General features: G+C 37.9%; 1 protein-coding gene across 3 annotated transcripts in view; it reads right to left on the reverse strand.

Moving 5' to 3' along the window:
* The window catches only part of DACH2 (dachshund family transcription factor 2), a 427,341-nt gene that overhangs the window by 70,172 nt on the left and 342,304 nt on the right, over window positions 1–14,865 (reverse strand). For all 3 annotated transcript variants that reach the window (XM_090264273.1, XM_090264271.1, XM_090264272.1), the window contains 2 exons: window positions 10,988–11,146; window positions 1,260–1,432 (listed from right to left, as the gene is read on the reverse strand). In XM_090264273.1, coding sequence (XP_090120399.1) covers window positions 1,260–1,432; window positions 10,988–11,146 — 332 coding nt within the window. The remainder of the gene's footprint in view (window positions 1–1,259; window positions 1,433–10,987; window positions 11,147–14,865) is intronic.

The raw sequence follows: 14,865 nt of genomic DNA on the forward strand, positions 1-14,865 counted from the left end.
ATATAGAGTTTAATACAAATGTATCGATTTTTTTTTCCCTGTAAAGTTTATGTTATAAAATTTCTTCATTGTTTTAGAAGTTTCCAACACTGGAAGTTAATTGATCACATTTCTCCTGCCTTCACTTCTCTCACCGCCATGTGCATCTATTACAATCAGAGGAATATTGCACATCTGTCCCCTGTAACGCCTTTTGTGACCCTCTGCCCCTGCTCTTCTCCAAGCTGCCCATGTGGTCTCGTTAGTGCAACTTCTATGGGTATTTGTTGTCTGTCTCACATTTAATATGTGATACCTGGGAGTCAGGGACTATGTCTTATTTATCGACTTCCCATATTGCCCAATACGACACGTACATATTAAGGATACAATATTTGTTGAATAAATAAAGTAATGAAGAATCAAATATATGGGTTGCTCTGATTAACTCTAACTTTTGATCCTCTAGGCCCTTACGTGATCTCCCCACCCGAAGAAAAGAATGTATTAAAAAGGCTAGCTTACACCCTGGCCTGGTGGCTCAGTTGGTTGGGGCTTTGTCTCATACACCAGAAGGTTGCCGGTTTGATCCCTAGTCTGGGCACGTAATTAGGTTGTGGGTTTGATCCCCAGTCGGGGTGCATATGGGAGGAAACCGATTAATGTTTCTTTCTCACACTAGTGTTTCTCTTTTTCTCTCTCTAAAATCAATAAATATATTCTCCAGTGGTCATGAAATTTTGAAAATTAGTATTTTCATCAGGAGGATAATGTTCTAAATTATCATAAATATTTGCTTAATGTTTCTGAGTCTTTTTAACCTATAAGTCATTCACAATTCTCTCCAGACAGCCAATCACACAAAAGGAAAGACTATGTCCTTTATCTTGCAGTTGAGGAAACAAGTTCAGGCAGGTTAAATGTCACCTTCAAGGTCAAGCGCTACTCTACAATGGCCTTTCAAACACCAAAAAGATCTACTTTCGGCCATGTCAGCCTGGCCACACCTCCCACACACTGCGCACGACTGAAAGACAGGCATTTAGTATTAAAGGCGAGAGTTGTGATCTTGGAATGAACACACACAGTAACAGTAAAACAAAAAAAACAAACAACACCTCAGCAGGCCTAGTCAGAAATCAAACTCATCAATACTGTATGCTAAGCAACTGGATCAATGAGTTTTAGGTTCCATCTCAAGATCCAGTAGTATTGCTAATCTTTCATCAAAATGTCTATGTCATTAACACCTTTGTCCTCTTCGAAAGCATGATTCTTACCTTTATAACAGAGGCCCCAGCTCTGGAGAGTGGGCTGTGAATCTGGGCTGCAGCAGCCATGTTGGCAATAGTATTTAGATGGTTCATCTGATTCATTGCCATGGCAACGGATGCAGGAGGTAAGCTAACTGGAAGGAGAGGATGAGGCATCATCATAAATGGCAGGTCCAGTCCTAAAAGAGACAGTGCATGTTAAATGATTACATTTGTAAAATTATTTTGACAAGGGGAAATCACATCAAAATCGCATGCAAAATTGATGCAAAGAAAAAAATAAATGTATTCTTGTTGGATTTTTTAAAACTCAACTTTTATTATAATCTAGTATTTCTGTGGGATATTAATATTACCTATGGCATTTATATTGTTTATAATTATCACAATGTGCCTATCTTGCCCTGGCTAACGTGGCTCAGTTGGTTGGGGCATCATCCTGTCAACTGAAAGGTTATGGGTTCAAGTCCTGGTCAGGGCACATGCCTGTGTTGTGGGTCTGGTCCCTGGTTGGGGTGCGTACAAGAGGCAACTGATATTGATGCTTCTCTCTCACTTCAATGTTTCTCTTCCTCTCTCTCCCTCCCAACCTTCCCCTCTCTCCCTCCCACCCTTCCCCTCTCTCTAAAATCAATGAGCATGTCCTCAGGTGAAGATGAAAATAAATGTTCCTTTGGTTAATCCCTTCAACATTGTTCATCCCGCCCCCTCCCCTTCCTTTCTGGCAGCTGTCGCTCTGTTCTATGCATCTAAGCTTCTGTCACTTTCTTGTTTGGGAGAGGGTGGGGCTGGGTGAGGGAGGGGAAGGGGAGAAAAAGGGGAACAACGGTGACAGCTTAAACAATGATAGTCAAGGAACATGTATAAATGGCCCACAGACATGGACAACAGGGTGGGGACTGACTGTGGGAGGTGGGGGGTGGGCGGGGCAGGAGAGAGCAATGTAGAAAAAATGGGACAACTGTAACAGAAAAACAATAAAAAATAAGATAAAATAAAAGTTCCTATATCTACATACTATTAGTTATCAATAAATCTTGTTCTTGCTCTCACTCTCAAAGTATTTATAAGATGCAACCCTTTCACTCAGAAAAGTGAGCAAAAATCTTTAAGCCAAACAGTATTTTCTTTTAACGAAAAGAAGTAACTAGCTTAACTATTTCAAACTGTTGCCTCGACAGTAATCTTGCTTTCTTTTGGACAGAAGCCCAGAAACCAGTCATCTTTAACAGATGTTTTAAAACATGCTTGCCTATAATTTCCCTAAATTATTACAGATTATAGAAGTTCCATGCTGAACAATGTTTATGTTGGTTCTACACACAATTAGCAACTATTAATAACATGACTTTTTCCTCTTTGCTATCCCCTCAAATTTTTCCTCCAGCATCACAACAGCGGATGAACAACAATGAATATTTTAGAAGTATGTTCAGAACCCCCCCAAATCTCATTCCTAAATCAACAGTAACAGCAATACAAATTCTCTACACACATATATTTGGGACAAAAAAAGTGGTTAGAAGGAGAAAATAACATTAATTGATTTGAGGTCTATCTCTTGGGTTCAGCAATGATGGTTGAATTAAAGCCATTAATAAAAATATTTCAAAGGCAGCATAATGCAAAACAATGAAAAAAGACACTTTCAGACATGACTGGTCTCATGCAACACTAAAGTGTGCATCTCAAAGGAGCCTCTAAATAAAAAACAATCATCAGTATTTCTGATAGACAGAGCCACAAAATGCACTGCTATCAGAATTACACCAAGATTTTAAAATCATTTTTATTGCTCTTCGATTAGAGTTTTCCCAATTTTTCCCCCTTTGCCCTCTTCTGCCCATCCCACCTCTCGCTCCCACTGTCGCTTCCCACACTGTTCTTCATGTCTGTGGGTCACTCATACCTGTTCTTTGTCTGGTCCTTTCCCCTTCTTTCCTCCATTCTCTCCTCCCTCCCCTCTGGTCCTGGAAACATACTCTGTACTCCTTATGGGTCCAAGTTCCACAAGAACATTATTAAAGTATTTTAAACTATTCTCTTATCACTTCACTTATGACTCACTATCTATAAATTTTTTTGGAGCAATCCACCAAACCAAACTTTTCAGTTATGAAACATTTCTCATGTGATTATTAATTTATCAGAGAAGCCTCAAAACTGTGTAAACACTGATCAAAATGGCCACCTGCATACCCCTTTAAACTAGGAGTTTATTTTCAGTTAGCCTTCCAAAACTACTTCAATGCATATGTGTGTCCCACTTTACCTATCATACAGTTTGACTATAGTGATGTCATATCCCATAATATACATATATTTAAATTAAAATAATATGTTTGTCTTTCCCCTGAAACATTCACTTTATGCTCAGTTAATAACAACCCTGAATGCCTTAAATAGGTTTCCATATAAGGCTCTCGTTCACCACGAACCTAACATCATAGTAGACCTCAATTCTTTGTATACTCAGTGTTTTAGTAGCAAATTGATTAAACTGTAGAGGAAAAGTAGCCCTGGTGTCCCCCTTTACTGCTCAAATGCTTAAATAAGCCTTTATTCAATTTATCATTTCCTGGACAGTGTAAGAATTTTTCCTGTTCTCCCCAGATTTTCAGCATCATCCAGACACCACCTGGCTGTACCAAGTCATATGCCAACTTCAAGTCCAATTGGCCTTCAAACGCAATGCAAACTACAAACAGAATTTAACAGCCTGTTGACACTTCCAAAATCTAATTCATCTGGCATTTCAAGTGACCACGAAAGACTTAAAAGTCACACTTTCAGATCATGACCTGTGATAACTAACCCTCATTTCACTATAATACCCTATACTCTAAGCTAATATTTACATCACAAGACACTAACACTTCGCACGTGCAAAGCATAAGCAAATACTGAATCATGTAAGTCAACCTTCTCCCAAAGATGAAAATGTTAAATTGAGAGCCATCAATAAATAGCACACCACACTCCAGCAATCTGGCTCATTCAGTTACATGCCAGAAATGTACAAAGACTTTATTAGCATGGTCATGAAAATAAATTTGTAACAAATTGCCAAAATGGGTCATCTCTTTCTTGCCAACCTCAAGGACACCATGCAAGCTACTATAAGCATTGTTTTGAACATGTCTTGGTATTCTGGCAAAACCCGTGAGGTTTATGTATGTTCATCATGCCACTTCCATTATTACTGTTGTTGTTGCTTTGCATCGCTTTGGTTTTGATTGATACATGGTTATAAAAGATGTATGTAGCATTTAAGTAATGGCAAAGATATCCACATCCCAGGTCACCAGAGCACATGACAGTCTATGCCTTCAATTGGTGTATTTAGGCCAGTCATATTTAAAGGTGATTCACGATAACTGGCTAAGGGGCTAGATCATATTTGTTACTGTTTTCTACTCATTGTGTTTTTTTTTTTTTAAACAAAACTCTTGTCTTCCACACTTTTGTTACCTTCTGTGGTGTTAACTGAGCATTTTATATGATTCTTTTTTCTCTTCTCTCTTGTGATTTGAATTATACTCATTTAAAAAAATTAAGTGGTTGCCCTGGCCTTTGCAGTATACATTTACAACTTATTTAAGCCCACTGTTGAATCATATGACACCCCTTCATGTGTGCTGCAAGGGCCTCACAGCAGAGTGGTCCCCGTTCCTCCCTCTGTCCCTTTTAACATCACTGCCATTTGTATCGCTCATCCGTAAGGTGTTGTCGCCCAGCATGCTGCTGCTATTATTGTGGACATACTTTTATTTGTTAGATTATTGAAGAATAAGAAATTACATATTATTTGCCTGAATTCCTTTTTAATTTTTTAAACTTTCCCCTCAGCTTCCCTGAGAAATAATTGACACACATTGCTCTGTAAGTTTAAGGTGTACAGTATGATGGTTTGATTTTTATATATTCTGAGATGAGTACCCCAGTGGGTTCAGCTAACATCTACCTGCTCATGTAAATACAATACAAAACATGGGTCGGACTGACAGTGACCAGAGGGGCGGGGGGAGGGAGATAAGGGAGGTAAGAAGGGGAAGGTCTAGTCAAGGAACAGGTATAAGTGACCCACGGACACGGACAACGGGGTGGGAAGTGAATGTGGGAGAGGGGGTGGGCAGGGCTGGGGAGAACAATGGGGCAAAATGAAACAACTGTAATAGAATACCAATAAAAGTGATTTAATTGAAAATAAATACAATAAAAAGAAAAGAAAGAGGAAAAATTTTCCTTGTGATGAGAACTCTTAGGATGCATTCTCTTAACAATGCTCCTATATAGCACACAGCACTGTTAACTATTAATTTCAGTCATCAGTTGTACATTATATCCTTACTTGTGCATCTTATAACTGCAAGTTTGTACCTTTCGATCACCTGCTTCCTGTTCTTCCACCTCCTCCTCCATCTCCGGTAACCACAGGTCTGTCTTTTTCTGTAAGTTTTTTTCAGGTTCCACATATAAGTGACATCATACAGTGCTTGTCTTTCTCTGACTTATTTCACTTAACATAATGCCCTCTAGGTCCATTTGTATTACTGCAAATAGTAGAATGTCCTCGTTTTTTATGGCTGAATAATATTCCTGTGTGTTGTGTGTTGTATGTGGCAGACTTCTTTATCCATTCATCCATCAATGAACACTGGGGTTGTTTCCTTCTCTTGGCTGTTGTAAGTAATGCTGATACAAACATGAAGGTGCTGATACATTTTCAAGTTAGTGTTTCCATTTCCTCTGAATACGTTGCCAGGAGTGGAATTGCTGGACCATACATGGTTGTTCTATTTTAATTTTTTGAGGATCCTCCACACTGCTTTCCACAGTGGCTGCCCCAGTCTGCGTTCCCACCTGCAGGGCACTAGGGTTCCCTTTTCTCCACATGCTCGCCAGCACTTGCTGTGTCACCCTTTAACAGATGGAGGTGACACCTCATTGTGGTTTGAATTTGCATCTTCCTAATGACTAGTGACATTGACTGTCTTTTCATGTACTTTCATATGTCTTTTCTGCATAAACGTCTATTTAGGTCCTTTGCTTATTTTAAAATTAGAGTGAGATGTAGGAATTCTTTATATTTTTTGGATATTAAGCCCTTACCAGATATATGACTTGCAAATATTTTTTCCACATTCCTTAGATTGTCTTTTCACTTTGTTGATGGTATCTTTCGCTGTGTAGGAGACTTTTAGTTTTATGTAGTTCCATTTGTTTTATTTTGTTGCTTGTGCTTTAGGAGTGATTTCCAAAATATTATTACCAACATCCATGTCAAGGATATTTTTTTCTCCATGTTTTCTTCTAGGAGTTCCATGATTTCAGGTCTTATATTTAAGTTTTTAATCCATCTGGAGATAACTTATATGAGTAGTGTAGATTGAGATCAATTTTCAATCTTTCATATGTGAATATCTAATTTTCCTAACACAATTTGTTAAAGAGTCAAATATTAGTTGTGCATATTTGCTTGGTTTATTTCTGGACTCTCAATTCTGTTCCACTTGTATTTTTGTCCATTTATATGCCAGTACCATACTGTTTTGACGACTATAGTTTTATGGTATAGCTTGAAATGAGAAAGTGCGATGTCTCCTACTTTGTTCTTCCCTCTCAGAATATTTTTGGCTATTCGGGGTCTTTGTGGTTCCATATGCATTTCAGGAGTATTTTTTTTCTAATTCTGTAATAAATCTATTGGAATCTTGATAGACAGTACATTGAATCCATCAATGGCTTTGGGTAGTATTGACATTTTAAACATATTAACTTCTCCAGTTAATGAATGTGGAATACTTTTCTGTTTATTTGTCTTTTTTTCCCATCAATAATCTGTTTTCAAAGTAGAGATCTTTCACCTCTTTGGTTAAAGTTATTCCTAAATACTTTATTGTTTTTGATGCTATTAAAAATGGGATTATTTTCTTCAATAGTCTTTTTTTTTCCAGGAAATTTGTTGTTACAGTGTATAGAAACTCTACTAATTTTTGTGTCTTAATTTTGTATCCTGCAACTTTAATGAATTCATTAACAAGTTCCAATAGTTTTCTGGTTCGGTCTTTAGAATTTTTCTATATAAAAAATCATGTCATCTGCAAATAGAAAATAATTTTACTTCTACCTATCCAATTCTGATACTTTTCACTTCTTTTTCTTGTCTAATAGCTCTAGCTAGGACTTCCAGTACTACGCTGAATAGGAGTGGTGAGAGTGGACACACTCGTTTTGCTCCTGATCTTAGAGAAAAAGTTTTCAACCTTCTACCATTGAGCATATTAGATGTGTGCTTGTCATATATGGCCTTGATTATGTTGAAATTTGTTCTTTCTATGCCTACTTTGTTGTGTTAAAATCATTAATAGATGTTTAACTTTGTCAAATGCATTTTATGTGTCTATTGAAATGATGATTCTTCTTTTCTTTCATTCTATTAAAGTGATGTATCACATTGATTTGCATATGTTGAACCATCCTTGCATCCCTTGGATAAATACCTCTTCATCCTTTTTAATGCACTGCTGAATTCAGTTTGCTGGTACTTTATTGAAAATTTTTATATCTATTATTATCAGAGATATTGGCCTATAGTTTTTTTCTTAGCAGCATCCTTTTTTGGTGTTGATATAAGGATAATGCGTGCCTCATAAAATGAGTTTGGGACTGTTTCCTTCTTTCAATGTTTTGGGAGACTTTGAGAATTATTAGTCTTAAATATTTTAAAACTATATGGGAAAATTCACCAATGAAGTCCTGGGCTTTTGTTATTTGGGAGATTGTTGATTATTGATTCAATGTCTGTACCAGTAATGTGGTCTACTCAGATTTTCTATTTCTTCCTGACTCAGACTTTGTAAATTGTAGATTTACCTTAATTTATTCCTTCTCTAACATTCTTCCTCTCTTTATGTAGATCCAAGTTTCTGACTTACACCATCTTCATTCTCTCTGAAGACCTTCTTTTAACATTTATTACAGGGCTGATCAGCTGGTATAGTTACCAATTCCCTCAACTTCTGTTTGTCTGAAAACACCTTTATTTTTTTTTTTTTCACTTTTAAAAATAAATTTTCCTGGAGACAGAATTTTAGGTTGGTGGGTATTTTTCTCTCAACACTAAATATATTATATCACTCTGTTCTTGCTTACCTGGTTTCTGAAGATGAGTACCATGTAATTCTTATCTTTGTTCTTATATGGGTAAAGTAGTGTTTTTCCTCTTCTTTCAAGATATTCTGTTTTTGGTTTTCCAGTTTGACTATGATCTGCATAGAAGTGGGATATATATATGTATGTGTATATATTCTTCTTAGTGTTCTCCAGTTTAATTATAATCTGCACAGAAATGGAATATATGTCCTTCTTAGTGCTCTCTGAGCTTCCTGGATCTGTGGTTTGGTATCTCTCATTAATTTTGGAAATATTTTTGTTCTTGTTACTTTAAATGTTTTTTTCTGTTACTTTCCCTCCTTCCTGTTCTTCTGATATCCCCATTACACCTTTTGTAATTGCCACACAGTTCTTGGATATTCTGTTCTGTTTTTTTTGTTTGTTTGTTTGTTTGTTTGTTTGCTTTGCTTTTCAATTTGGGAAGTTTCTATGGCTATATCTTCAAGTTTACTAATGACTTCCTTAAGCATGTCCAGTGTACTGATGAGCCCATTAAGAGCATTCTTCATTTTATTGGACAACTTTTATTTCCAAAATTTCCTTCTGATTCTTGAAATTTCCACCTGTTTAAATTTCCAATATGTTTTCCATTTTGTTACTATTTTTTTTTTTAGGGCTCTTGTTACTATATTAATTATAGTTATTTTAAGTTCTAGGTCTGATAATTCCAAAATATCTGCTTTGTGTCATTTTGGTTTTACTGCTTGCTTTATTGTTTCAGACTGTGTGGGTTTCTTTGTCTTTCCTACAACTTTTAATTTTTTTTAAGCCAGTAATAATGTAGTGAGGGAGGTGAACTGAGGTACACAAGCTCTTAGTGTGAAGTTTTATGTTTGTCTGGCTGAGAGTTAGTCTGTGATCCCTGTTTGCGGTAGCTGTTGTATTAGTAGCTAGAATTTTCTCCCCCCATCCCACTGCTGTTTTTCATTTTCCATACAGAATCCATATAAAATAGAGCTGAAGGCTTTCAATTCTTTCTGTTTTAGTTCACTGTTATTAAACAGTCTTATTCTGGTGGTGGTCAAATGTGTGAAAAGGATAAGCATTCTATTATTTTATGATTAATCTCAGTCACTTAGAAAGCCAGTGTCCTTGGGCTGTAACTTTCACAAGTGCTATTCAGCCTTTTGCCTTCTTGGATGTGACAGGAAGGCCAGAGGGGGCTAAAATTTAGTAATTCTCTTTCCATACAAGGTAAACGAAAAGAACTCGAACTGTGTCTCTGCTATTGCTACAACGTGCTGGTGAAAGTAAGTAGGTTCAGCTCTAATAAAAATAATCTCCTTTGAGGGAAGGCCTTTGTTAAGAAGATAGCACACTGAGCACATTTTGATACGGTTACTTGTCCTCTCCCCCTGCTCAAAGCATAAGGTGAATTTTCTCAGGTTTTCACTCAGTTATCCTTTAAATGCATCTAACATGCTCCAGCTGTGGCTTTTGTCCCTTCTTTGCTGATTCTCTGTATCTTCCTCTCCCTCCAGTTTTGGGGACAGCTGTCCCCAGTGAACGCAACCTGGGATGGATTTAACAGAATTGCTGAGTCCACTTTTTGTCTTGTTATGAGGACAGGAGTGACCATGTCTAAGCTCTACAGGTCAAAGCTCTAAATTTCCCTCCTTTACAACAGGTCAACCCTAATCAGGACTTTTTTGACTTCTCATAACATAATATTTATAACTTTCCTGGCATTTATTTGCCTTTGTTTAACTTACATTCTGTTTCACAGGAGATTTCACTCCTGAGATTAAATCTCTTTAAAGTAAGACACCATAATTTATTCTGTATGCTTAATAACTGATGAATATCATTAAGATTCAGGACATCATATTAAAATACCTAACAATTCCTCTGTTGTCTTAATCCTAGTTTAGTGAGAGAACAAAAGTCTTAGGAAAAGAAATAATGGACCTCTTCTCTCAAATTTCCTGTTGGTAGAAGTAGGATTTTAGGCAAGCAATACAGACTTGTTTTGAAGTTCCAAAAAATATGATCTAAACCAGAACTTGTAGACAGGAGCAGCAATTTGATTACTGAGTAATAACAATAGCTATAATTATACAGTACTTACTATATGCAAGTCACGGCTAACAATATTTCCTTTATTTTTATTACCTCTCACAATAACCTTAATGAGTGGGTATGCTTTTATCCCTACTTTGTAGTCGTAGATGCTGAGACTTGGAAATGTTAGGCAACTTCTCCAAAGTCAAAAACTGATATGGAATTCAAAAGACGTGGAATTTAAACCCAAGTTTACATGACTACAGCCAGCACTCTGAACTACTCTGCTGCATGGTCTCCCATGCAGCTTTCAATCTACCTCCGTTCTATAAACCCTCCCCTTTCCCTGCGTTCTGAGCCCAGAGTGCTCACCGCGACACCACACAACTGCTGCTAAACCTACCCTTTCGATGAAATCCCTCTTTATCTGCTCTTCTGACTTACGATGTTTAACCCTATTGGGGAGAAACATGCTAGCCCTGACGGCCCACGGTTTCTATGGGTTCTTGTATGGTATTTTTCTTAACACACAAGTTTGGGGAGGTGCGTGTACATACTATTGGCCAGCAGGTGGTTCTGCTGCAGCGGATTGAGGGTAGGAGCACCCCCAAGGCCTGGCTGGCCAGCCAGCGCTGCATGAGCAATTCCATGTTGGGGCCCGGGAGCAGCAAGAGGAGACTGTATCTTATCCTTATCCCACGAAGGCTCGCTGCCACCTGAAAAACATTCATATGGACAGATTGTAATTTGACAACATTCCATGAGATGGCTTGTTAAAGATTCCTTCTTCAGGGTTATCATTACTAATGTTACCTCTTAGACAGTTATTATTACACGTAGGTAAGTCCTGTTATGATGGCTTGAAAAACTTTCACTAGTCTTGGATGGAAGCTGCTTCTGAAAAGACCCAACAACTCTTGCTAACAATGTAGGCCACCTGCCTTACAGGTGGTCTAAACAAATCTGCAATCATAATGAATAGCTTCTGAAAGCACTTATCTGCTGAAGGCCATTAACTGACCACTAATGCCTCCGACCCTCTGAAATACATGTGCTATCTCTTAACCAAGAGCAGTTGCTGTTCACTGAAAAAGGACACAGTCACAGGAACATGATAACGTGCAAAAGGCTGTGTGAAGAAACAAAACGATCAGTCATTTTTTCTCAGGCCCAGCTCTCAGAAAGCTAATCTCTTCATACACATCAAGGTTTTTGTACAGAATAAGCTGGATAAGATATAAAACCGTGGCCCCCAATTCGAAGTTGCCCTTGACTTCGATGATCCATGCTAGAGGGAAGTAACTGTACATGAATGCAGACTACTGTATCAACCCAATGATCCGCAGTGGGATAGCTAGTTCATCCAGCACTTAGCATACAGTGGGGGCAGAACCATCACTTCAAACAATATAGGAAATGACCACAGAATTATTTCCCCACAGATACTTCTAAGGAAAATAGTTGAAACAGAGGGGTATGGGGTTGAATCCCTGTCACTTCTGTTGCAGACAGTGTGACTTAGGCCTGGGCATATTGGGCACTCTCTAAAAAATGTGCATTTACCAACTGTAATGGCCACATAGTAGTCTACTGAGTTTAATGTACTATAATTTAGTCAACATCGGATTTTGCGTATGTTTCCATTTTTTAACTAATGTACATCACACCATAACAACATTCATTTGAATTATTTCCTTAGAATCAATGAATTCCCCCGAATGGGATTTCTGAGTCAGAAAGTATGAACATTTTTATACATGTGCTTTCAAGTGCCACATTTACACAAACAACTATTTATTTTTATTTATTAACTTAATTTTTGCTTTTGACACTATTACAGATGTTCCCATTTTCCCCCCTTGCCTGCCTCTACCTAGTCTCCACCCCTCCTCCCTTTGGGATCACCATACTGTTGCCTGTGTCCATGGGTCATGCATGTATGTTCTCTGGCTGATCCCTTCTCCTTCTGTCATCCAGTCCCCCCTACCCCGACAGCTGTCAGTCTGTCCCATGTGTCCATGTCTCTGTTTCTATTTTGTTCATCAGATTATTTTGTTCATTAGATTCCACATATAAGTGAGATCAAAGTTGAAGACTTTTAAAAGAAATATTTTCAGGGCCAATCGGTATCCTTCCTGAAGATGGAAAGTTTATTTAAGCAAACCACCTGCTAGAACCTCTGCCAGGTTTTTTTAACCTCTGCAGCAATTCATCTACACCCATCCCAGCTCTTGGAAATGACCTCCTCTTTAGGATTCTTTCAAAGTCTATCTCTAACCCAAAAACGGGGTCCTGGCCACTCCCCAGCTAGATGAGTTCCAGACATGGAAACACCAGGTTTTCCAACAGCATCTGTAAAGGCTTACACATACCTGCTCTTGGCTATGTGGACAAAGATTTCTCAATCAAATGGGGAACACATTAAGTAGCTAACTGTTCAGTTCCTGCAACAAGCCATTCAGTTTCCATGCATGGGAGCTGAGAAGTAGGGAGTTTGGTTGGATTGGCTGCACTGGCTCAATGAACCAGAAATCTTGACCTTAATCATGCTGAGATTTGGTGTGTTCATTCAAAACATGCAACACCCTATGATTATACCAATTGTTCTCTTTTTATCCAGATGTTTGCTGCTGTGTAGTTATTGCTGAAGAGCAGGGAGGTAATTTATGGTTGGTGCATTGACATGAATTAGCATTCACAAATTTGAAATTCCAATTAAAATCAATAAGACATTGTTATGCTGTAATGAACAGGAATGGTGGGGGGGGAGGGGGACAGTTTAATAAACGATGCGAGTAACCACACTGCAACACTTCGAATTCTTTATAGTAACATTGGGCCAATGCACATGATTACTATCAGAAAATGCAAAAAATTCAAAGAGCAAGTGTTGAGCAAAAATGGAGCCACTCCATCATTTTAGCACTACATCCAAGATATGAATCACCTTACCATTACAGAACTGTAATTTGTAAAATTATAAGCAAAACATTAACAAAGAAAGATACATTTAGAAGACATGAAATTATATCACGGGTGTTAAGTGGTATTGTGCCATCACAGCAGAAACAGCATACAGAAATACTAGGGCTGAGACTAGGTCAATATTTATTTGATTAATTGAGACTACTTTAGCCCCCATTCTATATTAAATGGTAGTTTGGATGTTAGTCTAATGTGTTATAACCATATTTTCCAAATAAACCAGAATAGGAATGTTTTGAAAACCTCATTCAAGGATTTCAAGGTGTTTTTGTGTGTGCTTTGATGAGAGCTTTAGCTGAACTTTTCTGAACAACTCTCCTCTTTTCAACTGCTGTGGTATCTTCTAAAGTGACAGAAGGAGGGTATTTACTGGCCAGTTCCCTTTCCACTGTGTATGGTTATAAGGAACCTTCCTGCACTCTGAAGGCCACTGTGTATGAAGTCAGTCAGTGACTGAAGAGTGTAGGACATCCTTGACACCTGCATTAAAAGGCATTATGGTTCAGGACACATTTTTGTCTTTTGACCTAAACTTGTTACCAGTTTTAAGTTTCTGCAAATTGACTTACGACTGTGTTTGGAGGCTTTTGTTGCTCCCAACTTTTCATTCTCTTATTCCCCTCTGTCAATTTGTCATAACAGTCACTGCCTTTAAAGCTAACAACACATATTTTTTAAATATTTATACCAATCTAGCATCAATCCTTTTTTCACAACTATGTGAAGTGCTTGGGTAGCTACCTTTCTTTTCTATCTAGGTATGCATGCACTTATGTACATATGTATTTATGTATATATGTATGTATGTATCTATTCTATCTATCATCATCTACCTCTAGATGTGTTAGTTTGCTAAGCCTCCCATAAAAAGTACCATAAACTCTAGAGTAAATGAGTAAATGAGGACAGAGGAAAAAACCATAACTGTCTATGAACTAGGAAGGGAACTCTTATCAGACACGGAATCAGCCAGCACCTTGATCTTGCATTTCTAGCCTCCAGGATGGTAAGAAATAAACTTATGCTTTTTTATAAGCCACTTAGTCTATGGTATTTTTGTTACAGCAGCCCAGATTGACTAAGACACCACAGAATAGACAGCTTAAATGACAGAAGTTGATTTTGTCACAGTTCTGGAAGTTAGAAGTCCAAGATCAAGGAGGTAACAAGTTTGGTTTCTCCTGAGGCCATTCTTCTTGCTTTGGGGATGGCTACCTTCTCCCTGGGTCCTTCCTTGATCTTTCAGGTCTGTGTGTGCCCGTTCCTGGTGTCCACTGGCATGTCAAAGTTTCCCCTTCTTATACGGACACCAGACATAGTTGATTAAGGCCCACCATTATGGCCTCATTTGAACTCAAACACATCTGTGAAGAGGGTATCTTCAAACATGATCATATTCTGAGGTACTCCATGTTAGGGCTTCAACATATGAATCTTGGAGAGAAATAAT

Source organism: Furipterus horrens, unplaced genomic scaffold (assembly GCF_987537825.1).
Source record: "Furipterus horrens unplaced genomic scaffold, mFurHor1.1.pri manual_scaffold_17, whole genome shotgun sequence".
In the NCBI taxonomy this organism is placed as follows: domain Eukaryota; kingdom Metazoa; phylum Chordata; class Mammalia; order Chiroptera; family Furipteridae; genus Furipterus; species Furipterus horrens.